Genomic DNA, 26,915 nt, shown 5'->3' with positions numbered 1-26,915 from the left:
ATAAAGAAAGAAAACCAAGAGTCCACGTGAGTTTACATAGCCTAGGTCACACGTGATCACCTCATTCTATCAAGTCATTCATATCGCCTGTAAGTGGCAGACTTGACGTGCGCCCTTGTGGAACTCGGGGAGGCAACCAGGTGCGCTCCATGTTTCATTTAGGACACACCGGTACCGGCGGTACCTGCGGGACATAAAAGCGCAGTTGGGACTTGAGAAGCAGCGTTGGGCTGTCGGCCAGTGATGCCGGACACATTCACACTCCTAAAGAACCGGACAGAGCCACGGCTGGGGCAGCTCGAGCGCACACTGGCCTCGGAGGGGAGCGCCCGCCCCGCCTGGGTCATAGCTATCCTGGCCAGCGTGCTGATCTTCACCACGGTGGTCGATGTGCTGGGGAATCTGCTGGTGATCATATCGGTGTTCAGGAACCGCAAGCTGAGGAACTCGGGTAAGAGGTTTCATCCCTTTGCAATGATGGATCTTAAATGTATAAGTAGAAGGTCGGTTAAACTGGTGATTAGTGATCACAACCACTAATAATGACTCGTATATTGAGGGAAAAGTTATACACTTTTGCTTATGCCCGTGCTACACATTTCAATACTGTGGTGCTATGAATGTGCACAGTGATGCAGGCTTTGTATGACTGTGTGTGAAATCTGTTCTCTGGTTGAAATGTACTTTGCTTTAGCTACCCTCCACATCACCTCGCCTCATCAGTGAACCAGTGACAAAAACTAATCCAAAGTAACTTAAAATAAGACATTCAACTGAACTCACACCATAATATATAGTTCCAACGACGCCTGTCCTTTGGATTAGGGTGTCAACCTACTTCTGTCAGCCTGCTCACAACCTAAATGCAAAAGGCTGTAGCCTCTAGTTGACAGTGTTATCCGGAACACTGTAGGTTCGTATCTTCACAGGACACATGGCTCCTGATGTACTGATGGCTGCTCCGGGGATTTAACCTGCATTAACCTGTATATTTCCAGTTAACTGATAGTGTATTATACCATGGCAACAGCTTGATTGATACCTCACTCTATTAGAACTACCATAACAGCTTGAGCTGCCTCTCTTTCCTCAGTCGTGCACTCTTCTCCGGTACAGTTCAAAGGTAGACTGACTCACACTCGCTGTGTAAGACCTGGTTAATAAGCGCAGGTGAGTCCTTTTAAAAAGCTGACTGTAGTGGTGTTGATGAACCTATTCTGATGTGAATGTGTGAAATTACCCAGGAGGCCTCCTGCAGCTTTAGTGGAGAATAAAGCCAGATCATAAAGTGTGGAAGTACTTCTTTCCACTGAAGCCTCGCTTCAGGTGAAGAGTATACACTGGGGGTTGTAATTCATCTCTTTTCAAATGGGCCCCTTTTCAAGGATTTTACTGAGCTTATTTTTAAATGTTATTGGTTTACCATCTAATTTTCCCCCCTCTCCATTACTGACACGTTTTTGTTCATTGAAAATCATTGAAACAAGTAATTCAACAAGAGTAAATGAGAGATTTTGAGGCTGAAACCTTGTCAAGATGGAGATCTTATGCAGTAAAATATGCCACACTGTGCTGACGGGCTATTTTGTGCCTTATCAGGCAACAATTAGGGAAGGAAATATGCATTTATTTGCATTTCCTGTAAATCAGCAACTATTTTTCAGCCAGTAGGATGCAACCCGAAATCTTTCTTCCTTATTAGTGGATGGGTAAAGCACCCTGAGGGCTAACCAAAACAACTACAACCTTTCATTTAAGGACATTAAGGATCTTCCCTTGTGTTTGTTTTCATACTTTTTTTTCCTTTTGTGTGAACATATTCCTCCAGTCAGATGGAGACAGTGATCGCTGGAGTGTTTGCAGCCCAGTCTTCAGAGAAAGACTCCCACATTCTGCACTCCAGCGTTGATTCTTTTTTTTTAAAGTAAGGTTTAGGTAAGGTTGAGCTTATTCATAGCTCTGAATCGCCTTGAACCAAGGTTATTTATCTAGTGTAGCGAGCAGGAAGTGGAATTCACAAAGTTAAGAGGTAAGAAATGAATTTGTAAGTCAGGAGCAATATGTCAAGTGTGAATCCATTGGTGTGTAAAGCGCAGCCTACAAACCTCCTTTTAATCATTATTTTGTTAAACTTTATGCACAGTGACAGACTTACGATAGCTGCATTCAGAGGATTTATTGTAATCAAACAGAAGTCTTTTCACTCCTCGAGTAACATTTTTATCTCCTGCTTTCCTTTTGATGTCACCTGTTTAAATATAAGACACGTGGAGTCTTTGGAGGACACGTATCAGGAAGACTACAGTGAATCCATACATCCATGAGGTCCCAGTGAGAAGCAAACATCTGTGGCAGTTTTTGTGTCTCACGCTGCACAACACAACACTATTGTATTGAAATCATGATATTGGATAAGATCCCGCTCTGCACCGTGATCACGTTTATCCTTTGGCAAAACACGTTTATGTTTTTTGCACAGCATTGATTTCGAGCACCTCTTGTGCTGTTAAGAGGACACGCTTGTGGCGTGGATGTTAGAGAAAAGGTTTTTTTTCCCACCATTACACCACCATAGGGCTCAAAGATAGATTTTGCAATGCCGGACACACAGTTCACCTGTCAGTCTGTGCACAGGGACGAATGACATATCTTTGGTTTAATCACCTGTCTACAGTTTGCCCCATGGCGACCAACTAAGAGACCAGATAAGAGCTTATAATGAAAATATTAATTTTACATCTTAATTTTCAAAAATCCTGCTTAAATTTATCTTCAAGCTATTCTTGGGTGTTATGGGTTATCCTTTCTTTATCTATTTATATTTATTCTCCAATAGCCCGCATCTCTAGAAAGTGTGCTGTGAAAACATATAGTACCACTAACATGGTGCATTTCTGCCTTAAAGCTGATCTCTCTCAGCTCAAACAGCCCACTCAGCAGTTCAGAAACCACGCTGAACCCACAGTCATGAACTCAGAGAATGGCTGTTGTAGACTGAAACAACCCACTCAACAGTTTTTCGACAGGAAAACACCTGACTTTTACCAACTAGTGTATATAAACAGTCACGGCAGGAGCAGGGGGGTGGCATATGCTTAGCCAATACAGCTGTCATAGCTTCGCATTAAGTCCCTGCTGTGGCAGAGCGAACACAGTTAACTGCTGGACCACAGTTTTTCATCAGGTGATAGGTTTATGAGTGATGACTAACTCTGCTTATTTATTCTCACCCTCCCACAGAGGTATACGCACACTCACACTGTAGTAGATATGATCGTACAGGCTTATTATTAAATTGGCACCAGGATATTTGTTATTCACACACATTATAACTCCACATGTTGGTGTGTATTCAAGCTGCATTAGAAATGTAGAGGGGATTACACATTACCTCTCCGTTTTTCCCTCTTTTGTCTTCCCTATGTTAGATTTATAGCTCTTTCTCTCTCATCATGTGCTGTTGTTTACCAGCAGGCTCTAGCACACACACACACGCACACACAGTCACACACATATGCATGCATCCATGAGCAATTAGCACCAATTGTCCATTGGAATTTGTCTTTTAAAAAGAAAAGCTTTGATGCATTTAATGCAAGCGCTCAAATATACAGACATGCTTCTGCGATGCTCAAGAGCATAACACACATTCAGGAAAATACATAACAGTAAGTCTACATATCTAATTGTGGTATTGTGCTTCCTTGCATGGACGTGTACATGAGCATGGGAAAAGCGCCTTGTACAGTTGTGTGGGGCAGAGGTTTTTGTCCCCTGAGATTTGTCTTTGAAGGAGCTTAGGTGTTGCAAACCTTCAAAGAGAGTTAGACAGGATCGCACATTACAGAGACTCTCTTCAAAGAGACTTTATTTACATCATATCCCCCCCACCCCCCCTCCCTCTCATTCGCTCTCCAGCTAAAGCTCTCTTCCTCTACAAAAATAATGCTTAAAGTATTCCTCAGCGGCGTTAAAAGTGCAGTGTTTCACATCCAGTCCATGCCTCCATCCATGGTGCTGAAGCACTGAGAACCTGTCTCATCATCCGGCTCTCTCCGTGGTCCTGAAACACTCAAAGCCGAAGGCCTTCACTCAATCTCCGTTCTTGTCTGTGCCTGTGTTCTTGTGAAGTTGTGAAACGTCATCAGTCACAGCCCAAGTACTACTCCAATTCAAAGTCCACACCTGGTACCATTTCATCATGAATCCTTCAGAGGCTGACTTGTATAAACATGGGGAAGACAAGTATCCCAACGGTGATAGCTGAGAATCTATACCAGACTATGAATGGTTGTTCATCTTTGTCCCGCAGCTGTTATTGTGTCACTAAATTAAGGGTTGATATATTTGATGGGAGAAAGTAACCATGTAGAAAGTAAGCAGTATGCTCTAATGTTTATGGAGCTGTAAGGACACATCGGCCTGGTGAGACCGACTAAATGGACCGGCTAATATCTATGGTCAGTCCAAGGTGAGAACAGTTTTATCTTAGGAAGGCATTTGGTAATTTCATTTTTCATGCCTCTGTAGTGTTTTGTATAATTCCTTTTGTGAGATAAACTTTGTTAATGCTAAATTAGTTTGTGTTCGTGACACTTCAATCTCCACAAAAGCTTACCCCCCCCAGAAAAAAAAAGAAAAAAAAGCCTGTTGGAGAAGCTTTGAGTTGAGGTATTTTCTGAACAGTTGTGCAATTGTGTTGAAGTGTAGTCTCGTTACTAGATCTTGGCTGAGCAGGAATGTCAGCAAAAACGCTGCTGCTCCTGCTGCATATTGAGTAGACTGTATTCTCCTGTTCCCCGGTGCATGGCCGGCTTAACCTCCTTCAGGGCCCCCGGGGCAAATATTTGTTATAAGGCCCCTACTGACTCCCACTATATACTGCAGTTTCATTATTTCCCCACACACCCAGACATCAATCAGTACTCTAGAGCTGAAGTGATTAGTTGATTAGTTGATCGTTTGATTGACAAAATTAAGTGTCAACAGTTTTGATAATTGGTAATTATTTAAGTCATTCTTGAGGCAGAAATCTCAAAGACATGAGCATCTCACATGTGAGTTTTCTATGACAGTAAACTCATGTTTGTGGGTTTTGATTATTGGTCAGACAATTATTTAATTGTTTAACGATGAACATTCAGTTTATTAGTAAAGAAAATAATTGTCAGATGGATTGACATGAAAGTAATTGTTGGTTGCACCCTTCAGTACTTCTGTGATGGAATAAAACTAATTTGTCCACGGTTTTCTGTGTTAATTACTTGACATTCAGAAAAAAATTAAGCAATTTGATAAAACACAATTTTACAAACAAGCTTATTATGAACTAAAGTATTAAGATCTTAAAGTTAGATTTTGACACAGGGTCTCTCTTCAAGACCTGGGCTGCAGGATGAAGGATGGAGGACCAGTCATAGGTGATACTGTACTTCAGTGGTGCAAATTTCTAGTAAATTATTGATAAATTGTGTGGATGGAAATTTCCTTTTACATTATACGGAGTGGACTTTGTCTGGTTTGTAATCCAGCCTTTGCTCCGGTGTTTAGACTCCCAAATTGAATTTAGGAAGTTCATACTCTCAAGGTCATGGGTCTAAACCTATACTGTGTCTCAAATCGGATACTTCAGTCAATACATTCACATTTAGTACAATGTGTATTGTATATATATGTGTACAGTATAGTCACTGCTGTAGTGTGTGAGTTCATGACAGGGTAGTGTTGTTCCAAATCAAACACTGCTGTCATGCACTCACTGGAAATGATGATAACAACACAACCACGACCAAAATATCCACCAGCTGCTTTGTTCACTTGTCATGAAATTGAATGATTTACTTTCCCTGTGTCATGAAACATGGAATTTATGCCACCACCAGCGCTGACGACATGTCCTGCTTCCTTGGTCGCTGTTTTGACATGTTTTGGAAATACTTGGGTGGTCCTTCCCCTTCCACTATGTAGCCAAGATGGCAACCGTTTTGAGTATACCATGCGGGTACTTATAGTCCACTGCATGTTGCAATAATTGTAAATATGAACGCACTTGTGCACTCGAACCAGCAAGTGAGTTTAGACACAGCATTAGTGCACTTTGTACTGAGAAAGGCCTCCAGACTGTGACTCTCTCCGTGGTGCTGAAACATTCAAACCCAGCCTCTCCCCGGAGCTTTCTGTTTCTCCCAGTGGTCCTCTGTGACATCTGCTGCTACTGCTAATAGTACTACTGCTTTGACTTAGCTGTAGTTTAGTTAGCTGTTATCACATTGTTAAAACATGAAGGAGTGATTAAAATATTAATACAGCAGAAAGAGAGCAAGCGAGCAAGCATGTGCGTACCTAATCTGGTTTAATTACACTGCTGAGGAGCTACTCTTGAAAGCACAAGCACTTAAGATGATAATTTAGTTTGTGGCAGCTGAAAAGGCAGATTTTTTTCCATTTAAGATCAGGGCTGTTGTTACAAATTGGTTTCAGAGTTTCTGTAAGTAAATAGTGGTTGTGAGTTGTCCTCAGAAGTTTGCAAGTGTGTTTGCATGACTGAAGAAATGTGAGAAAAGTGAGACAAAGAATTTCAGCTTTGCAGTGTATTGGACAGTTTCTGTTGGATATTAGGCATTCAGCTTTTCAAGATTATCTTCAGATTTTCCTTGTTGAAGAAACAAATCTGAAAAACATCAAAACTGCATCAAATATACTGAAACAAAAGCACAACAAAACGAGATGTGAGACACAAGGTACACAAAGTTTATAGTAGGACGTTCCTTTTAAATTTTTGATATAAAGCACTTTGTAACCGCAGTTACGTGGTGTAAAAGTTGTGCGCTTACTCATTGTCTACACCAGTGCTTCTTAAAGTGGGGTCCTGGTAACTCCATGGACCCTTGAGGGGGTCCCTGCGGGTTCCAAGCAAAAAGGGGAATCATTTATTTTTGTCCATTAATTGGAGGGTTGGTGGTTCGATCCCTGGCTCCACCAGGCTACGTGTCGAAGTGTCCTTGGGCAAGATACTGAACCTCATGTTGCCCCTGATGACTGTTCCATCAGTGTATGGGTGTGATGTATGAATGTGTAAGTGAATGAGTGAATGTGGTGAATAAGACTATAAAAGTGCTGTATAAGTGCAATCCACTTACCATTTATGGGTTTCAAACATAGTAAAACATCTACAAGCAAAGACCCTGGGGACAACATTTTGTGTCAGTTTAGGGGTCCTTGACGTGAAAGTTTGAGAACCACTGATCTACACCAGTATAACTCTTAATATTCCTGCATCACTTCTGTCTCCAGTGTGTAGGCCTACAGGTTGCAGAAACTAAGGTTTTAGCAAGATAAAAATCCCCCTGACTCTGATCCAGCATCTCTTCTCAGCTCTTATAGGTTTTAGAATGGATTTTAATATTCTGCTCATCACTTTGAAAACATACTTTTTCCCTTCATTTCCACTATGACCTAGTAGGCATCCTCAGATGTTTGGCTCTCTCTGGATTCTACTATAATTTATGCTCTTGACCAAGGTTTTTTTTCTTGCCATGGGGGCACTTGGGTGTTTGATTTTAATTCATTAAAATCAAAACAGGAGATCAGCCAGCTGAACAGGTTGTCAGATCAATCAGACTTTTTTAATCCTGAGGAGCTTTCTCAGCTTTCTCATGCATGGCAGGCTCATACCATCCGCCCAAACGACCGTATTGGAACCTTTTTATGTGCGTAACAGAGGAGATGGAGAAAAGGAGGCAGAGAGAGGGAGAGATCACAGAGCAGGCGGTTGGAAATAGAAGAGTGTTAAGCTGTAGCTCAAAAAGAAAAGGGGAAGAGATTAGACACAGGGGCTCTGTTGCTAGTTTGATTTGAATTAATCCATTTATTTGATATTGAATCATTTGGAATCGTGCATGAAAATTGCATTTGACATCCCATTATACATCCCATTGTGACAAATATCGGCCACTCAGTCTAGTTTCATCATGTATTTTTGCATGGAATCCATAGGGAAGCTGAGTTGCCACTGATCTATAATGCATGGGAGGAGAGTGTCTGCGGGGCTTTGGGGGATTTTCTGTATGTGCCGAGGCTTTGCCATATAATTCTTTCATCATCTGGTTTTTACTGTTTTTTGTCTTACTCAGTGAGTATTTAGGCAGAAGTGAAGGTTGGACATGACTGCTGGGGATGTTTTCAGCAGCTTTAAGTGCTCTGAGAGTCTGCCTCTGCCTGAGCTGTGCCCAGACACTGTCCTGTATCTTTCTGGGTGAAGCATGACTTCTGTAATTCCCTTGAACACAGACAGCTGGATAAAGCAAACAGTGGGAGCTAAGACCAGCTAGACGGAGAGGAGCAAGAAGAAGGGACGGGTTGGAAGCAGTTCAAAAACAGAGAAATGGCAAGGACACAGGCCATTAAATAGAGAAAGACAGTACAACATTTAGATAATAGAGGGAAAGGACTGAAGTCCCTCGCTATGAGGAGTAGGAGAGTGATGCTGTTTTATAAAGGGAAGAGGCACAGCCGAGACAATGTAAGAACTACTGTCATGTGTCATCAGAATCACCCAGTTGTTATCAGTACTTTAGTGCTGAGACGGGGGATGATTCAGTCACACAAGTTTGCACATATGCGTGCACGCACACAGCAACTGACAGAACAATTTCTTTAATCTCAATAACCATGAACATGATAGATTGACCCACTTAATCTGCAAAGCAAGTGATTGGTAATTTCATTCCTTTATTCCTTATCAAATCCCGTAATGCCTCCTGTATCTCCCCCATATCCATAATACATGCATTGTGATAATTTGAAGTGCATTATGTAACAGTTTCTCAAAACCCTCAGGCAGCAGTGGGTGAAGAGGTGGAAGAAGCGAGGGATTTGCTGCAAGAGAAGGAGGAGAAAGAGAATGAAAGGAGGAGGGAGGTGAAATAGAGAAGATGTGAAAAATCAAGGCCAATCTAGGATGAGAAAATGAGAATAGGATAAGGGACGGAGGGAGGGAGGGAGAGATAGAGGTGTCGCGAGGATGCGCAGAACTGTGTCTCATGCAAACGACTCCGCAAACAAAACAGAGAAACAGAATGTTTGTTTCAGGCAGAAGCAGCGAGGAAGGAAGCTGCTTCCCTGAGCTACTTCCCTAAGCTGCTCTTGGATGCAACCCTACAGAGATGTAGACAAAGACTGCAAATGTACATACTGATTCAGAGGCCAGATGTGGGGAAAAAAAACTTATGCAAAGTGCTGGTTTTAAATACATCTGGGAAGTTATTTTATGGTTAATTTATACAGGAGTTTGTGTTCACACTGCAGCTTCACCGTGATGGGATTAGTCTGGTTTTTCTTTGGTAGAAACTGTCAACCCTCACTGTGCGACTGATGTCATGTCATATAGAAGAAGCTGTAGCAAGACGCGCTGCTATATTTTTAGAGGAAAAAAAAAGTTGTAATTTCGTTATGAGTGTTTTGCTTCAAAGAAAATTAAAAGATGAGTGTTTTGTTTCTCTGTGGTAAACCCTGAAGGGTTGTTAGATACAGTACAGCAGTTTATCTCATTAGAGGTGGGCATGTAATCGGCCTCTTCCAAAGAAGAAACCATTAATTAAAGACATATGTGTAAAGGGAACATCTGTTTCTGGCAGATTCAAACACACTGAATTGAATACTTAATCAAATCTTATTGATTTTGACTCATGCATAGTCTAGTCTTGAAGATGCTCGAGGCTCCCAAAGTCAACATGGAAATAATTTCCTACATAAATTTATGTTTTCCTCACTTTCATCTCTTGAAACTTTTAAAACTTTTGCTTCACACTGTTGCTATTTCTTGCAGGTTAATAGGTTCAGGGGGCTGAGTGACTGAGACCATGACAGCTGGTGTTCTAATATGTCCATTATAGCAAGTGAAACTGTTGCGAAATGTATTTGGAAAGGCTCAACACACGTCCCATGCAGGCGAAGGTTAAATTAGCAGAAGTGATATTTGTGAGTAAACACAGAAAACACAATAAACCAAAGTCACTTTTCTCTCCTCAGGGGCTGAATGTCCTTTCCTTTGGTTTCTATTCATCTGCCTCACAACTCCCATTCAGAGTGTGTTTGCAGCCCGGGTATAACTTGGCAGTGGGGACAGAGCAGACAGTTTGAGTACTCAAACGCTGTGCATCCAAAATGCCAAGTTCTCTGATCAAACAACAGAACGCCCAGAGAAATTAAAGCCCTTCAAAGGCTGCAGTCGGTCAACTGGGTGTAATTCTGTAAGTTATGACGTGAAAAGACGGGGCAAATATTTTACATAACGAAAACCGATGGTGCCTAAAAACCTGTTCTTGGTGGTTTCATAATCAATAATGTCAATAGTCATTTCTCCCTTTGTGCACTGCAGCTTTAATCTAGACTTTTATTTTTCCAATGTTCACTGTTATAATGATGAGCTAAGACAGCTTTCTGATTTAATCATCTGCTTTGCTTTACAGTTCAGTGTGCACTTCAAAGGTCAATCTCCTAGGACTAACCAGACTTAATGTCTGCCTGCTGTACTCAGTAGAACAGCCAGTAAGCTGCAGAATCCCAAGGTCCTACATGTAAATTTACCAAATCACAGATATAGTGCAACAAATTACTTGGAATCTACTGTTGCAGCAGGGTAACCTCTTGTCCCCAGCATGGTTGGAGAGTTTGTAATATGGCAATGCTTAAAATGTGAAAGAGTGTATACTTTGCCCTGGCTATTGTCTTCGACTTCCTAGCCAGACGTTGAACTATTATAAATACCCTCTGAGTTTAGAGACAGACTGTGGTGTATCTGCTGTTAAACCTCACAGCGTGGTAGGCTCGGCTGCATCGGCTTCCAGACTGAGCACAACGGCATTTTTAATGTGAAGGAATAGAGGGGGGGGGGCGGACAAGGCCCCGGTGCTGTGCATTCTAAATGTGGGGGTACGGCGGGTTTGCCTTGCCCGAGGCGAAGTGTCCACAAAGTGCATTTTGAATGTGAATCGTCCTGACCTGAGTTCATCTCGGCACTCGAACAAAAGCTCCTGAACAGATGACAACCTCATCGAATACACGCATGATTTCTTCTCTCGCACGTTATTTACTGTACAAGATATTCAGTAAAAATGTCATCTTCTTTGAGAGGCAGCTTGAGCTGGATTAACAGGGCTTGCAAGAGATAAACAGTTGGCAGCAACATCTCAATTTCCCATGTAGCCTGTGAAAATCTGACCAATAACTTCTCTTACTTAGCAAATAGGCATTTTGTAGTCTGGTACAATCCTCTAGAGGAAACTAAAAGCCCGCTGAAACTCCCTGCAGTCGCATGTCGGCAAATTAACAACAGTAACCTTACACTATAATATTCTCCTAATGTTCACGAGGGAGTGATTTTATTATCCTAAGAAGAACGTCAACATTACTTTCCCATATTAAGCATGCTTTCACATTACAAAGAGTTCTACCCACGAGGGCTGCTTGTTGAGTAAGAGAAAGCTCTTCAGATGCTGCCACACAGACTGTTTCCTCCAAGAATAAAAACATGAAAAAAAAATCCAAAATCCACATACGCTGCATTTGTTTGCAATTCTCTCAGATAACTTCTCTCATCACTGCAATGGGCAGAACTAGCTGACCCCCCGCCGCCCCTTCAAAGTGTAATTGTAAGCTGTTGAATGCACTTGTTGAAGAATCAGATTGAACAGTTCCCCCAGCCCACCCCGGGTGAGGAGGTCTTGTGATTCTTCCAAAAAAAAACCCCAAAAAAACATCCAAACTCCCCCCAACCCTGAAAGCGAGCTGCAGCTCACGGGTGTGCTGCTGCTCTGTTTGAAAAACACCTCATTTACAACAACAAGAAGTCAGAGCTGCTTCCAGGCACACACACAAACTATATGTGGCACCTCTGCATGTTGGGGAGACAGGAAGTGTAATTAGAGCCGATAGAAAAACAAATTTGACCTTGGAAATCTGGCACTAAAACACATGGACAAACCTGAGCTTTTTTTGTGTTGTGTTGATTCTCGTGCACTCACACCCGAGGTCAGTGCCAGAGCAGCATCACTAATGTGCATTAAAGATACAGTTTGAAAGACACAGACAATGGACTGGAAAAAACGACATCAACCATTCATGGTGGCTTTTAAAAATTTGATGCTCAAAGTCTCTGGAGCAGGAAAGGGAAAAGAAATGTGGAGATGATTAGCAGATTATTTCAGCATTGATTATTCTTTCAGTTTTGCCTGGTGGAAAACATTACACCTCTCAGGCCACGAGAATCGAGCAACCATCAGAGCTGTTGCATTAACACTGTGATTAAGAGGGGTGTTTCAGATAAAAAGTTAAACCTTTAATCTTTTCCACCTTGTTTCCATGTATAAGTCAAACTGGTGACATATTTATAAAGTCTACAGTCAAGAGGCCGCCTGAGGCATGACTGAACTAAGCAGTTATTATGGTGCCACAGCAACCGCGGCTCCACACAGGCCAGGAAGAAGAAAAAAAAAAAGGAATTCTCTTTTTCAACTATTTTGCCAGCCACATACTTCAGGTAAAATATTCAGCTTCAATATTATTCTGCTCTGAGATTTATTCAGCTATAATCAATATTTTTACATGGATGTGAAAGGGGTTTTTCTGGTAGTGGGGAGAATATTCAACCCTTTCTCATAGAAATTATATTTCCATACAGCTACACAGCAACAGCAAATGCATTCTGTAGGGGACGGAATCACTGTTCAGGATTATGTCCAGGGACATTAAGAGCAGTGGAGTTGCCAGGAGGTGGGTGGGGTGGATGGTGCACGCACAAAACGGTCACACCAAGGACATCCACAGTCCCATCTGTGGTTATGTTTAGGCGACAAAAGCAGTTAAGATTGCATATTTTTCTGTATTAAACCAGATAACGATCTTTCTCTAACCTTAACCAAGGGGCTGTGAGTGTCTGAACATAACCTTAAAAAAGTGTGGCTCGTAGGGTAGTTTGTTTATATTGCTTTTATACTTTTTATACTTATTTGTGTGACCTTGTCTTTGGTACTAATGTACATCAGGAGACTGTGTTTTTATCATATGGCTGGTTATTTTGTACTCTTCGCAAAAAATTTTTCATGCTGGTCTTTTTCTGGCTCTGCCTTCTTTGTTTGCTGTCGCTGGGGACAAATAAAGTTTCTGGAATTGAATGATTTAATAATTGATAAATAAAAATCTGTGAACATTTTACGGTATATATTCAGTATCAACGTATTTGCAACTTGCCAAAAACATAAACTAACAACTTATGTTCCAAGGGTTTGGTCTCAACATTGGCAGCGACGCAACTACATCGCAAAACAAAGAGATTGGCTGTTTTTATGCCGTCAACCAAGCGGTTTATTAGCATATAAGATCTGAATTTACATTCAGGAATGCCCATACTCAAATGTGATATATGTACTTGTGTTTATGTTCCAAATATGAAATATATGTACATTGAAGTAAAATCATATATGTTTAAATTACAGCTTTTATATGTAAAAAATTACATGTGAAACCTGTTAGGAATTGGAACAATATCATATATTGACATATATGTCTAGCTCATAGAAACATGTATTTTAGTATGTCTGTCATGGTATAGTAAGGTATAAAAACTCATAAACACAATATAGTATTGCAAAAATATGTCATAGTATAGTAACGCATAAAACCTTCATCGTTGTTAAGACGGAAGGGTCGTAGAAACTGGGATTTTAATTCAGATCCCTATCAGTGGGAAGCGACTGTCCTAACCACTACGCTACCTCATGACATCGGCATTTAGTCTCAAGCTATAAAAAGTCATAATATAGTAAGACATGAATGGTCATATTAAATTAAGGCATAAAAGGTCATGAAAACAACATAGTATAATAAGGCATAAGAACGACATGGTAAAGTAAGGCATGAGAACGTCGTAGTATAGTAAGGCGAGTTACAGGATGTCTTGAAGATGTTGTCTCTTGGAGGGGACATTGGAATGACCTTATATGACACTTATATGACTGAACAAGTTCACTCAAATACTGGTAGGGACAATTCCGTCCTCACTAAATATTGGTCTAACCCTAACCATACATATGCAAAATAAAAAATCGAATCCACTTGCAATCATGTATCTTACAAAACATACTGTATCTGCCGTTGCAGTCTAGCTGTATGGAAACATACACTGTAGGAATATTGGACATTACTCAACAGGCGACACAAACACTGACAAAAAAGAGAGAATGACAAGGTTTCAAATGTAGTTGATTTTTTCCACTGCACATTTTGCATACGGCAATTTCAAAATGTGAAATAATATTTTTTGAGAAAGAAAAAAAAAGAAAAAAAAAAGAAAATGAGATTATCTTTCTCAAACACTAGTCCGTCACTTTGAGAAGACAACATTATTAGAGTAAGTATCATTTCGTTTTTATGTAGCTGCCATTTTTATGAGTGGGATCGGGCTTTGTGGTGGATAAATCAAACTCTCCATATGGAGTCCCCCAAAAAACCTGGATGGTTCTCCTCCATAAAACTTAGTAGTGCACTTTTTGTGTGTGGAAACAGCTGTTTCCTATTTAACTTGTTTTATCCAGTGACATCAGTGAATTGCAGAAGAAGAACAACAGGTGGAGTTCTGTCTGTTCCCCTCTCACTGGAGAGCACTTCAGATTTTTATGAGAAATGCAACAGAGAGGCAGTAGAGGAAGGATGCCGCTGATGGTGCTGCAGCCCACGGTTGGACAGCAGCTAGCCAATCTGGTGAGCAGGATGCCAGGCCAGCAGCAACATCATCACCTTTAGCCAAGCTCATGAGGACTGAACTGTCGGGAAACCAACAGGCAGAGCTGACTGGCGTTATTTGCTCTGCAGTTGTCCACTGTTGCCAAGTATAGCTACAATAAATCACTATGCTGCTGTGAGTTTCACCATGACTTGTTATTTTTCCTTTGACTATGTTGCTGACAACAGCATAGAGAGGAAAGTGCCAACATGTGTGACAACAGGAGGTTTGAAACTTTCCTTAAAGAGAAACTGAAAAAATAAACTAGTGCCAAGTGGAAGAAGAGGCGAGCTTCAGCAGACGGACACGATAAGGAGCTTACACTAACAGCCACGAAAACACTCACCCTCATCAGGCGGCAGCTGTCTGGTCTTCTGGGTTTGCAGCTAAGAACGTCCGGGACGATCCAAAGTTCACTGATACAAGCGCCGTGGGACGGGTCCCTGAGCGGAAGCACGCCAATCTTCTCCCAGTATGAGTGGTACCAAAGTAATTCAAGTTTTCTGCTATACCACTAGCATGGGTGTAGCTAAAATCTCACAAAATCACGTACAGACATTCATTGTTCCCGGATGATGTACACTAAGAACAAACAAATGCTAGTGTGCTAACATGCGAAGATAAGATGGTGAATATGATAAACACATAAAGCCTAGTCTAAAGCCAGAGATATACTTGCTGTTAATTGTTCACATACTTGCCTAAGTACTACGCATGTTGCTGGAGCATACCTCTTGATGTAAACAAGAAATATGGCAACGCTGGAGGAGGTTAATACTTTGTTCATTCTGACATGACGGCAGAAAAAAGCCATCAACATAGAGGGTATGTAAGGCGCCTAAACCAGGCACGCTGTGACATTGGCAAATAGGTTTCTCTCTTTTTGCCAATGTGAGAAATCGACGATCCTCATCCTGATGAGGGACAATATGAAAACGCCCTTGGTTTCAGACTCTTTGATGTTATCTCAGCACAGTCCTCCATCACTGAGAGTGGGGATGTTAGAGAGAGGGCAAGAGATAAACTTGGGCTTCTGGCCTGTCCATGTCAGTGCACATGACTCATGTCTTGGTTTAAACTTTCACTTTCCAAGTCCTTGAAACTTCTGATGTTTCTTTGGTGATTGCCCTGATCAATACCACACTTTTAACTTCACTGTAGCCGCTATAACCGTTTGATTTCACAGATATGTTCTGATTATTCTGAGACCCTGAGAGCTCCTCTCTCTCTCTCTCCCTCCCTCCCTTTAATAATGTTCACATTCTATTCAAGATTACACACTTGTGAGCAGTTGCCATCACAGATCAATGGCATTGGACATCAGTGCTGAATGTCAACATGCCAGTATCTTACTCTCAGACGGACCCTGCACCCAAATTATTATTTTAAAAAAAACAAAAAAACATGCAGATATATTTGTTTTATTTCCCGGGCTTTGAAATATCCACCTCTGCAGTTGCTGCTATCGTCCAAAAAACAATGGAAGTGGGTTTTTTTGTTGTTGCCACAGTATTGAAAAATGACATTTAAAAAAGATTTAATATCTCTCTCTTCAATGGAACTCTGGATAACCCCAGAACAGACTGTCAACTGTTTTCAGAGACTATTTTTTTAGTAAAATGTAGTTCCAGTGAAAACAGCTCACACAGAGAGGTGAGCTGTAAGTGAGAAAAATGTCTTTTTTTTTTACAACATGGGTGAACTGACTTCTTAAACTATGTACATAACGCTTTGCACAAATGGTCCAATGCATATCCTGGAATGTACGGAGTGACAGATAAGCACATTCTCATTGTTTTTAGTCTTTCCATTATTCAGATTCACTGCATTGACTACATGCCACCTCCACTACTGAGCCCCCCCAGTGTCACTTCTCCCTCTACTGACTTACTCTGACATTATTTTTTTGTGTGTGTGTGTGTGTGTGTGTGTGTGTGTGTGTGTGTGTGTTTATCGGCTCCGGTGCTCTTATGTGAGATGCTGCACTCAAGCGAATTTCTCCCAAATCGTGTTGCCTTTGACGAATCGCGAGAAATCATTTGGCAGTATCCGTTTCTGAGAGATTTTCACAAGACATCACATGGTCTATGTAGCACATTCAGGAACATTGAAGAGTTATTGTACCATCTTTTTTTTATGTCATTCATGACACAGCAGGTTTATCATTTTACAGAGCAAAGATTATAAGATATACATTATACTGTCAATGATACGTTTACCTGCAGCTTCAGGTATTGTAGTCGTGAGAACTTGTGACAGCTCTAACTGGTACCACAAATCATGTTAAAGATTTAGGTTTTATATATTATGTTATATTCTCTTCGCAACCTGATTAGTTCGGCTCATATACGGTGTCTGATTTTAAAAACTTCGTGCTGCAGACTGCACGGGGCTCACGCTGAGCCATTAGCCTGTCAGTCCTGTTGTCTCAAAATGTATGAGCTACAATTATCTGGTCAAACGTACACCCACCCACTCCATCAAAGAACACCTTATTGACTATAGCTTTTTATTGATAGTACTGTAAAAATGCTTGACATTATTAGATTGTATGAAGAGACAGTTTTGCCAAAGGATAGAGTGGGTTGGGTGTTCAAAATTTGAAGGCGGGCTGACTGACTCTGCATACATATGCGAAGTTTATGAAAACAAAAAAAGAAAGAAAAAGTAGAAGAATAAAAACAAGGCCGAGTTAAATGTTTCACGCGCCACAAACCCATTCAGCATCACGGAGCACGGGCATGACAAAGAATAACATTTTGCTAGACGGTTGGTTTCTGTGCGTGAAATGAACCCTCCAGCTGTAAATCTTTCTCTCGTCCCTTCACCTGACAAGCTCACATCACAACACTGTATTGCGATTCCACCAGTGTTGCATCCATATGCTCCGTCTCTCTTGCAGCACCAAGCCTGCGCTGGGTAAACCAGGACCGGCCGCTGAAGCACGCGCCTGAACGCAGAACAGCCCAATGCACTGGCAGCGCTAATTATGCAATTGCCAGACACTGTTTGGGAGACAAACACGGCCTCTCCTCATTGCTCTTTGAAACCAAGTAGCTTCTCAGACAGGGGAGCAATTTGCCATGTCTTCTGTAACAAAAGAGATATTTTGGTTTGATAAAGGTAACACAATGCAGACCTCAAAATTGGATGAATTTTACTTCCAGGCTGTCTCTCTGATGTATCTCCAAGTCTGCATGCCCTCATGTATATGGTAATGGAGTCACGTTTTCTAGTCATCACATGATACAGAACCATCTGTCCACTTAATGCATCACCCAGTATAATGTTCATGCCATGAACTACCCTAGCTTTTTTCTCTTTTATAATATTGTCCAAGTTGTTTTGTCTTGGATCATTCAGCTCTGCTAATTATGTAAATATAGAGACCTGAACATGTACAAGTGTTTTGTCAGTTTCTCAGTAAATAGTTGTGCTCCGGTCTGTTCCAGTTTTTCAGATATTATTCTCCTGCAGACATCTTAATGTGGTTTGTAAATTATATTATTGTTTTATAACTTTAACAGTAAAGCCCAGAGCTACAGCGATATATAATTCTGCCCAAAATATTTAAAAAAAAAACACTTGGTTAAGTATTAGATGTATCATACTATGAAGAATATTTTTCAATGTGGCATAATAATTGAGCTCAAGCTTTGTCATTTAAAAAATAAGATCTTCCCATTCCCATTTGTCTGGGAGTTGCTGCATAGTGAAAAATATTTTGTTCAGATTTGTGCAGAAAAATTTCCCAGAGGCTTGTGGACTAAAACAAATGACTGTAGATGCCGAAATGTCTCCAGTTCCCATCACGCGCATATTATTTCAAAAATAATCTACTATGGGTGTTTACAGAGGCGTCATATTGCACACGTGCGAGCTCCTCATCCCAGCTGTACGAATGCACACACACACACACACACACACACACACACACACACACGCACACAGGTGCACGCAGGTAGGACCGGCACAGCATGTTAAGCATAAACTGGCACTTAGACGACTGTGGGATCAGTAAGATGAACATTAGCAAAGGCAGCACATACTGATGCTCACACAAACCAGAAGATGAATGGTAAGTAAGCTTCAGTATGGCTGTTCACTCTGAGCATGGCAGCAGAAAGGACAGAAATGTGACCCCTTGACCCGTTAAATGAACAAAAGTATTGATGGTAGTTTAATATGCAAATTTTGTATGTGCAGGGGCAACACAGAGCAGTTATTTGCATAATAAAGTATGTGTAAAACTGTGTGCAAATATTGAACTGTTCTCTAATTAAAATACACACAAGCTGAGGACTGGACTAAAACAAGTGTCACTTTACGTAATGTAGTTATACAAAGTGAATACTATTGAATTTAATAGATCGACATTGCTTATATTGTCATCCTCGTCATTGCCATTGCTGCTGCTGCTGCTGTTCTTCATGTAAATGTGAGAAATGTATCTTTATCATCGCCACTCCTCTCCTGTTGTGCCTCAGCTGAGGAGCGGCTCTGCACTTTTTTCCCTCCTCCGCCGGCTTTCTCTCTTTGTGCCTGACTGAACATGATTTAAGTTGTTCCCTATCATTACGGAGGTTATTTACTCAGGAGTTACGGTTGGTTTGCGTGTTTGCCTGAAACTATAAGGTTATGTTGCACGGCAGTTCCTTAATTGGTTCTCAGCTAATTAGTGTAGAGTACACAATATTAGGGTTGTGTTTGTTTTTGCGGTGATATGTCAGTAAATCAAATGGACAACTTTTTAAATAAAATGCATAAAAATGTATGTATATATAGAAAATATCAACTTTTCCCCAAAGTGATGGCAGCAATTGAAGTAAAAAAAAAAAAGTATTATTCTTGCGATGTGCATTAAGATTTTCTGTAGTGTTTATCACATATAAGTTATTGAGAATTATTTATGCTCCTACTGTGGAAAGTGTATATTTCTAGTTTCATCATGTTGCATTAGATATCTTGGAGCCAGATGCTCAACACTGCAACATGACCATCACTGGCTATGCTGACTTAAGGTTAATGTAATTTATGAATGAAGGATCATGTTGGGTGTAGCACATTGTTTACAGTGTGAACCGTCTGTGACAGTGCCTCTAAGGAGAAGCGATGGAGGCAAAGAGAGAGACCTGAGGGAGGCAGCGAAGGGATAGAGCTTCTTTGCAAAAGCTGGTTTCAAAGTGGAAGCCGACCTACAGCTGAATCATATTTACTGAAATATTCAGCAACCAGTTCCTACACACTTTTCCCTCCAGTGAGTGTGTCTGACTCTGTAGCTCTTGTTAAAGACTAACTTAACACCAACTTAAAAATACTTGTGCACCGCCCATGGTTGAAGTGTTGCAGTTATGTGGCAGTGATAGAGGTGATGGAGTACACTTACTGACTAAAGCACACACACACACACACACACACCAACACACACACACACACACAACACACACACACCACCAACACACACACACACACACACACACACACACAACACACACACACCCACCACCACCAACACCTCTCCTTATTCATTTAAATGAGGCCAGTCTGTCAATGCGGCAGGTATGCCAAACCAGAGCACTCCAGCTAGAAAGCTGCAGTGTCATCCAACAGAAAAGTTGAACCAGGCTCAGGTTTTTTGCTGGACCACAGCGTGACATTATCTGCTGAGGAAAGTGCACATGCCCGGTATTTCTACTGTTTACCTGGTGATCTTCAGCATCTCTATGCTATCTCTGAATACTATACAGCCTACCTCTGCGCTGTGTTTTTTTTTGCCATATGCAAGACTTTAAACTCCTGCATCTGTTCTCTCTAACTGCACTTCCTGGACCACATTATACTGTTTCACCAGTACCTGAAACAAAGCAGCCCCCCAGCGAGTGTAGCGTGACATTGTTATAGTGCTGCAAAATCTCTGAGGCAGGGGGTTGGATGTAACGAGAGTTTCACACCATTGACCGTGCTCTGCATCCTGTCCCCTACAAACCGTTAATGTCGATTTCCTTTAACTATAACAACTCTCATTTCCTAACCTTAACAAAACAGTTTCTGCATGCAAGTTACATAAACATAACAAAGGCATAACTGTATCAGCAGCAGATCAGAAAGTGCTATATTGGTCCAAATATAAGGAAGCCCTGACTATAAAATCACTTCCTAATAGAGAGTGTTGATCAAATACTTTTTGAAGGTCAGAAACACAAACAAAAACAAAGCAGTAAGATTGAAACAAGGAGAAGTGGAATAATAAACAAACTAATCCCTGAATATTTAATTAAATTTTACATTTTACGGCGGATAAAATGCAACCTATTGGTCTTTGTAATTCAATTTTTTACCATTTCAAAGATAATCTGCAGCATTAACTTGTTAATTTTTCAGTTCTATTCAAACGTGTGTGTCCTTAGTTTGGCTGCTTAGATTCGAGCGCTAACTTTCCAGGTAAATGAAGACGGTCACATCTCTGACTGGATAAATTGATGCATCTTTCTAATTAAAATGTAACCTCGGGGTTGTTTATACCAATTAACTCAATCAGGATCAAGTAGAAATAGTCTAGAAATGAACTTGCCTGAATTTTATTAATTAAATATTTAGTTATGAGGCAAATATTGGAACTCTTCAAAGTGATTAACACTACAAACAACAAACAGATTGAGATGTTAGTGACGCCACTGCCGCACGCTGTGTGTTGGGGTGTCATGTCACCTGTAGCTGTCATCTAAGGTTGCCAGCATCCAACTTTGCCTGCAGCAGCTTAAATGATGTGTTTACTTTGTGTTTAAAAAGAAAATCAGACACTTACACACAGATTTGGTTGTACTCAAGACTATATTTGTCCTTGCTTCTGCAGAAAATGGAAGCTCGTGAGAGAGTAAACTTTAACTAACTGTACAGTATTTGCCCGAGGTGATAACTGCTGTTCCGTTACAGCATGCATATTGTCAAGTCTGTATAAGAAGAGACTCAAACTTCTTCTTCTGTTCTTCTCTGAACTCTTGTCTAATATGGGTTGTCAAGAGAGCGATAAAGTGCACTTTAAAAGTCTTTTAAAAGTCATTTTCTTCACATAGCAGCAGCCAGACATGTTTCCAACAACATGGCCCGACCGTCCACCTTTCTGTCTCGGTGTGTGTTCAGTCTCAGGAAATACATTCAACCTGTGAGAAACAAAAAGGCAAAAAAAAAAAAGCTGCTGTAGTGAAAGCGGGATCATTAGGGAGTGAGGAAGGAGGGTTATTGGGTCACATCGTTCAAAGCTAATGGTCGCCGGACTGAGAAATGTGAAGGGCAGCTGAGTGAACAGACAATAAAGGAACAGACAGTGGAGGAAGTGGTAGGAAGGTTTACCTTTCTTTCTCCTGTGGGGTCACCTGGGCCAAACTGAGACTGATATGTATGACCAGGCGGTCGGCGGGGCAGTGGAGTGAAGAAGCTGCTGGCACAGACAAGCTCCAGCATAGAAGGACATTTCTCTGTGTGCTGAGGAAAGGGCTCTGATGTATAGCGGTGATGACAAGACTTTTTATTGCCTTGCCTAAAAAACTATGCGAAAATGTCTTACTCTTTTATCTTGTGTTGGGATTGTTCTCCCTTCTCTTCTTCTGCGGCTAGAAATCCCACCCTCTGTTGACCTTCAATCTTCTTTTTTCTTATTTTTCCCTAATTCTCCAATTCCTGTTGACAGCTTTGTTCATTCATCTCTGCAGACTGAGCCAGACGTTGCCCTCTGTTTTCTCTTTTTTGTCCATGTAACAGATTGAAGGAATGACCAGAGGTGACAAGCCTCTTTATAAAATAACAGACTGTTAATTGTCCCTGATCATGTCTTGTGGGAATTGTATTATTTACCCATGCTAAATGAGATTCGCTGTTCACTTTTAATGTCGCCTTTCCACATGAAAGTGCAGCTTTTATCATCCCTGACCACTTTCCCTCCACTTAACTCCCTTCTGGAGTCGGCCTCCATTCCTGTCATTATTCCCTTTCCATCTTTTTTTTTTCTTCTTCTTCTTCTTTTTTTGGCCCCTGTTCCTTCACTGAAAACAAATTTAAATGCAAACAAGGCAAATCTGCCTAGCATTTCCTCCCACAGGAGAGACGTTTAAAAAAAGAAAATGAGAGGAAAATCATTGCAATCTCTTCCCTTACGGCATTGCTTACAGACATGCACAAAATCCTTTTTTAGGGGCTTTATATGATGTTTATTACAGTGATCATTTATGCACTCCTTTGACAAAGATTACATTTCAGTCAACATATTCACATGCAATTATATGCATGTGAATAACCTTGTGAAGAGCTATCCAAACTTCAGTCTTAGGAACATCCAATCTACCAATTAGGCATAAAAGGAAAAAAAAAAGAACTGTTTACTATGCATGTTTGTTCGTTTCCTCTTTGGTGCAGCCAAAAAAAGGTTGCTACTGCAAATTAAACTCAACACTGTGAGTATGCTTTCATCTGGAAATTATAAAAAAAAATCACAGTCCCTGAACAGTTGGTTGTCCAAATTGCACCACGTTCCCAGGGGCTTCTGGGTAAATGAGGCTGGTTGTAGTGTAATCTAACTATAGTTTACATTGCTATAAACCCTGTAAACAAGATTACCACATTTAAGCTCAGACTCTCATCTATGAATAATTACCAAATGTGATCATCATCATAATCCATGGCTCAGTGAGCAGATGGTTGAAAAACTCTCACAGGTGTGTCAGTGCTGCATGTGTGCGCGCCGCACATGTGAAACACTTGTTTGCTGCCTTGTCAACTACGTGCTGCTTCCTGTCAGGCTGATGGCAAAGAAAACGAAGCGGCCAGCTACTGCGCTAGATCACACACACACACACACGCACACACGCACACACACACACACACACACACAGATTCCCTTACTTTGTGCCAAAGCGGTGCACATGTGGCACGGGCTGCTTATCCAATCCTCGTGCATTAGCAGCATTGCACGGTCAGAGGAGTCATAAACAGCCACAGTATCTATCATAGGAAGGATTTCCCTTTTCATTTTCCTTGATTATCACAGCACCATCTGCTTAGCTTTCTGCAGCAATCCTGATACAAGCCCATTAGATGTGCATTTGAGTTATAAAAAAACCCCAAAACAACTGGTGAACAATTCATTCCTCTATCTCTTCCTTGCCTATTTAGCAGTCGGTTACACAGTCACATCCCGTAATATTCACTCAACAAATTTAAGATTGTGTACAAAAAACTACTTTCCTGCTCATTACCTCCCAAAAAAAATAGACACACATTCATGAATAAACATAACTATATTTACATTCATTTCTGTGGTAAATAATGCTTCAACATAAACAACGAAACAAACACTAAATTTGCCAGAAGAACTGATTGAGATCCGGTGTAGTACAGTCACGCCGCCTCTTACCAGCTGCAATGCTAAACAGGCGTTCATGTGATGTGATGCCTTGGCAGCGCAGTGTAAGAGTGGGTCATTTAAGAGGTCAGACGGTTCAGTTTAGACATTGTGGCCTCTGCCTCCTCAAAAGAAATCATGTCTTTGACAGCTGTGTGATAATTGTGTGAATAATTCAAAACTTGAGCACATTCAGCTGAACTGTCACAGATCCAACTGCTGTGCTTAAGGTGACCGAGTTCAACTCTCAAGCTGAAAATGAAATTCCCTTAAGAATCAGTAAACCTTTGTTCACAGTCATTTGTGATTCTGCAGAGAGCTTCTTCTTTTTTTTTTTTTTTTTTTACAGGATAAGATTTCAAGGTTTTGAGTCAGGAGGATAGGTGAATAACTTCTGAATGAATTAGAAGTCAGTTTAAAGGAAATATTCGGCAGTTTTTCTTGAAAACATTTTAACAGAAAGTTTTTATTTTCTTCTACGCCTGCCTTCATACCTACTTTCTTGAAGATTCATACGCTAACATTTAAAGTTCTACCGCTTGATCTCATTGTCCTGGCAGGCTGCCCATTGCACAGATTTATTCAACATAAGTCTCGACTACCGAGTGCAGTCGCTGGAGCATAAAATTTTAAGAAACCCATATGTAATTTTTAATAGTTAATGATCCAAAACTTCAGCAGTAATTCTTAACAAGGTCTGTTATTGATGTAGGTGTTTAAATTCACTTTGTTCCTTCACAGCACATGATGGCATTTGTCACGCTGCCAGAACAAGAAGATAAGATAACTAGAAGAAATAAAATGTTTTATATGGTCATGAGCATAAAAAGAGAAAAACAGACACAGATAATGAAGATGAACGTTTCTCCTGTCTGGAATAAGAAGCATTTTGAACGAATGAATAAAATAGTGTTTTGTTGTACGTGTGGAAGTGGAGGGGTTGCAAGTTTGAGTTGCAATACTCTCCTGTGAAGAGCGCTGTAGCCTTAAGGTGAAATTATAGCACAAACAGTCTGATCTTTGTTTCACTCTCTCTGTCTGTTTATTGTATAAACCTGTGTGTACCGCCATGCTTTCTATGCATCTTTCTTCTTGCCTAATTTACGAGTTGAAGTGGGTCACGCATGCCCACACATTCACCCCACCCCACCTCACCCCACACCCCACACACACACACACACAAAACAGCTAGTAATGAACATCGATCTATCCGTACCAAAAAGAAAATTTCTCCTTTCTCCCGTTTGAGGAGCTCAATAATGAAAAGACCCATATTACTTTTTTTTTTTTTTTTTAAGATACAGGATGTCATCCTCCTTTTCAATGTACAGTACGTTCTTTCTCCTCCCTGCACACATTCAATTTATATTCAAATACACTGGGGAAAATGAACAGTATTAGATGATGAAGTCTTATCAGACTGTAATTGAAGATGCCACGGTGCATTTGTCATAACCCTGCGCATAATTCATTGTCCACTCATTTTTCTTACCAACATATATATTTGTTGGTTGTGACTGAATGCTGCTGTGACTTTACAAATTATTGTTCACCATCATGCATTATAAGACACAAAGGCAGACACAGACATCACTAGGTATAACTTACACTGATTCTGGAACTCCCTCAATCACTCGCTCTCAATATTTTCTCTTAAGGAAAAAGTGCTGTGAGGGTTCATTTATTCAGTGTCTGTGTATCTGAAGCAGCCATTCTTAGTTCACTTATTGTCTAAATACCTACAACATTATAATGACATTCCCATCTGCCCCAGTTGTACTTTGTAGTTTAGTGCTAATTGGCAAATGTTAGCATGCTATGACGCTAAACTGGTGATCCTGGTAAACATTATACCTGCGTTAAGCTGCATTGTTGCGATGCATGTAAGCAAGCAAATGTTAGCATTTAGCAGTACAGCCTCACAGAGCTGCTATGGCTGTAGATTCTTAATCTTGTTCTTCAATCATTTCTTTACGGAAACACAATTTATGAAAGCTGCATAAAAACACTGAAGTTATTTTGCCTCAACAGTCGACAGAGACAAACTTTTCAAGCTTCAGATTTTAGATCCAGGCCCAGTCTCTCATAGCCGATCAATCAAAATACATGTGCAGTACGTACAGTACAGTACAGAGATATTTGTGCATTTGTCGGCTACATGTTAAATGAAAAGAAACATCCTGCAACCTGGGGGGTGTTCGCTATGACATGCTGATATGGCCAAGAAATATCGGGCCGTCATTTTTTTTCGCATGTTGTGTCAATAAAGTTACAATGAACCAGGGGAATATGAAATACTAAAGATATAGGTTTTTCAAACAGGAAACCAGGTTGCTTTGAGACATATATCTGCCTCTCTTTCTGTTTTTGTGACGCTTTGACTGGTGTATTTCTTGTCCTTAATCACAAATTATTTGAGTGCTGGAGAACGTGTTCAGAACATTAATAAAGTGGTGACTTGGTAAAATACATTTGAAGTTGTGCATTACAGTGGGCCTGAGAGCTCAGTGCACTGTGACTTAACAAAGCAAAAACACAAGCAAAAACCAATTTGACAACACATGCATGCACAAAAAAAACTGAGAAAATTGCAATATGAGAAAACACAATCATACACATAAACGAACTGCAAAGACAGAAAACACGAGCAGATAAAGACACTGAATAATGAAGTGCTGCAAAGTTAACAACAGATATTTGGAATAATACCTGAATCATTCAATGGCAGAGATGTTTTTTTGT

General features: G+C 40.7%; 1 protein-coding gene across 1 annotated transcript in view; it reads left to right on the top strand.

Moving 5' to 3' along the window:
• Positions 1 to 243: 243 nt before the first annotated feature.
• Positions 244 to 26,915, top strand: part of LOC111217111 (melatonin receptor type 1B-B-like) — a 31,559-nt gene continuing 4,887 nt past the window's right edge. Inside the window, exon 1 of the mRNA XM_022738831.1 lies at positions 244 to 451. Coding sequence (XP_022594552.1) covers positions 244 to 451 — 208 coding nt within the window. The remainder of the gene's footprint in view (positions 452 to 26,915) is intronic.

Source organism: Seriola dumerili, unplaced genomic scaffold (assembly GCF_002260705.1).
Source record: "Seriola dumerili isolate Sdu_G_001 unplaced genomic scaffold, Sdu_1.0 BDQW01000040.1, whole genome shotgun sequence".
Taxonomy (NCBI): Eukaryota; Metazoa; Chordata; class Actinopteri; order Carangiformes; family Carangidae; genus Seriola; species Seriola dumerili.
Note: the sequence above shows the minus strand (reverse complement) of the source record. Positions and strands in the feature narration are given on the sequence as shown.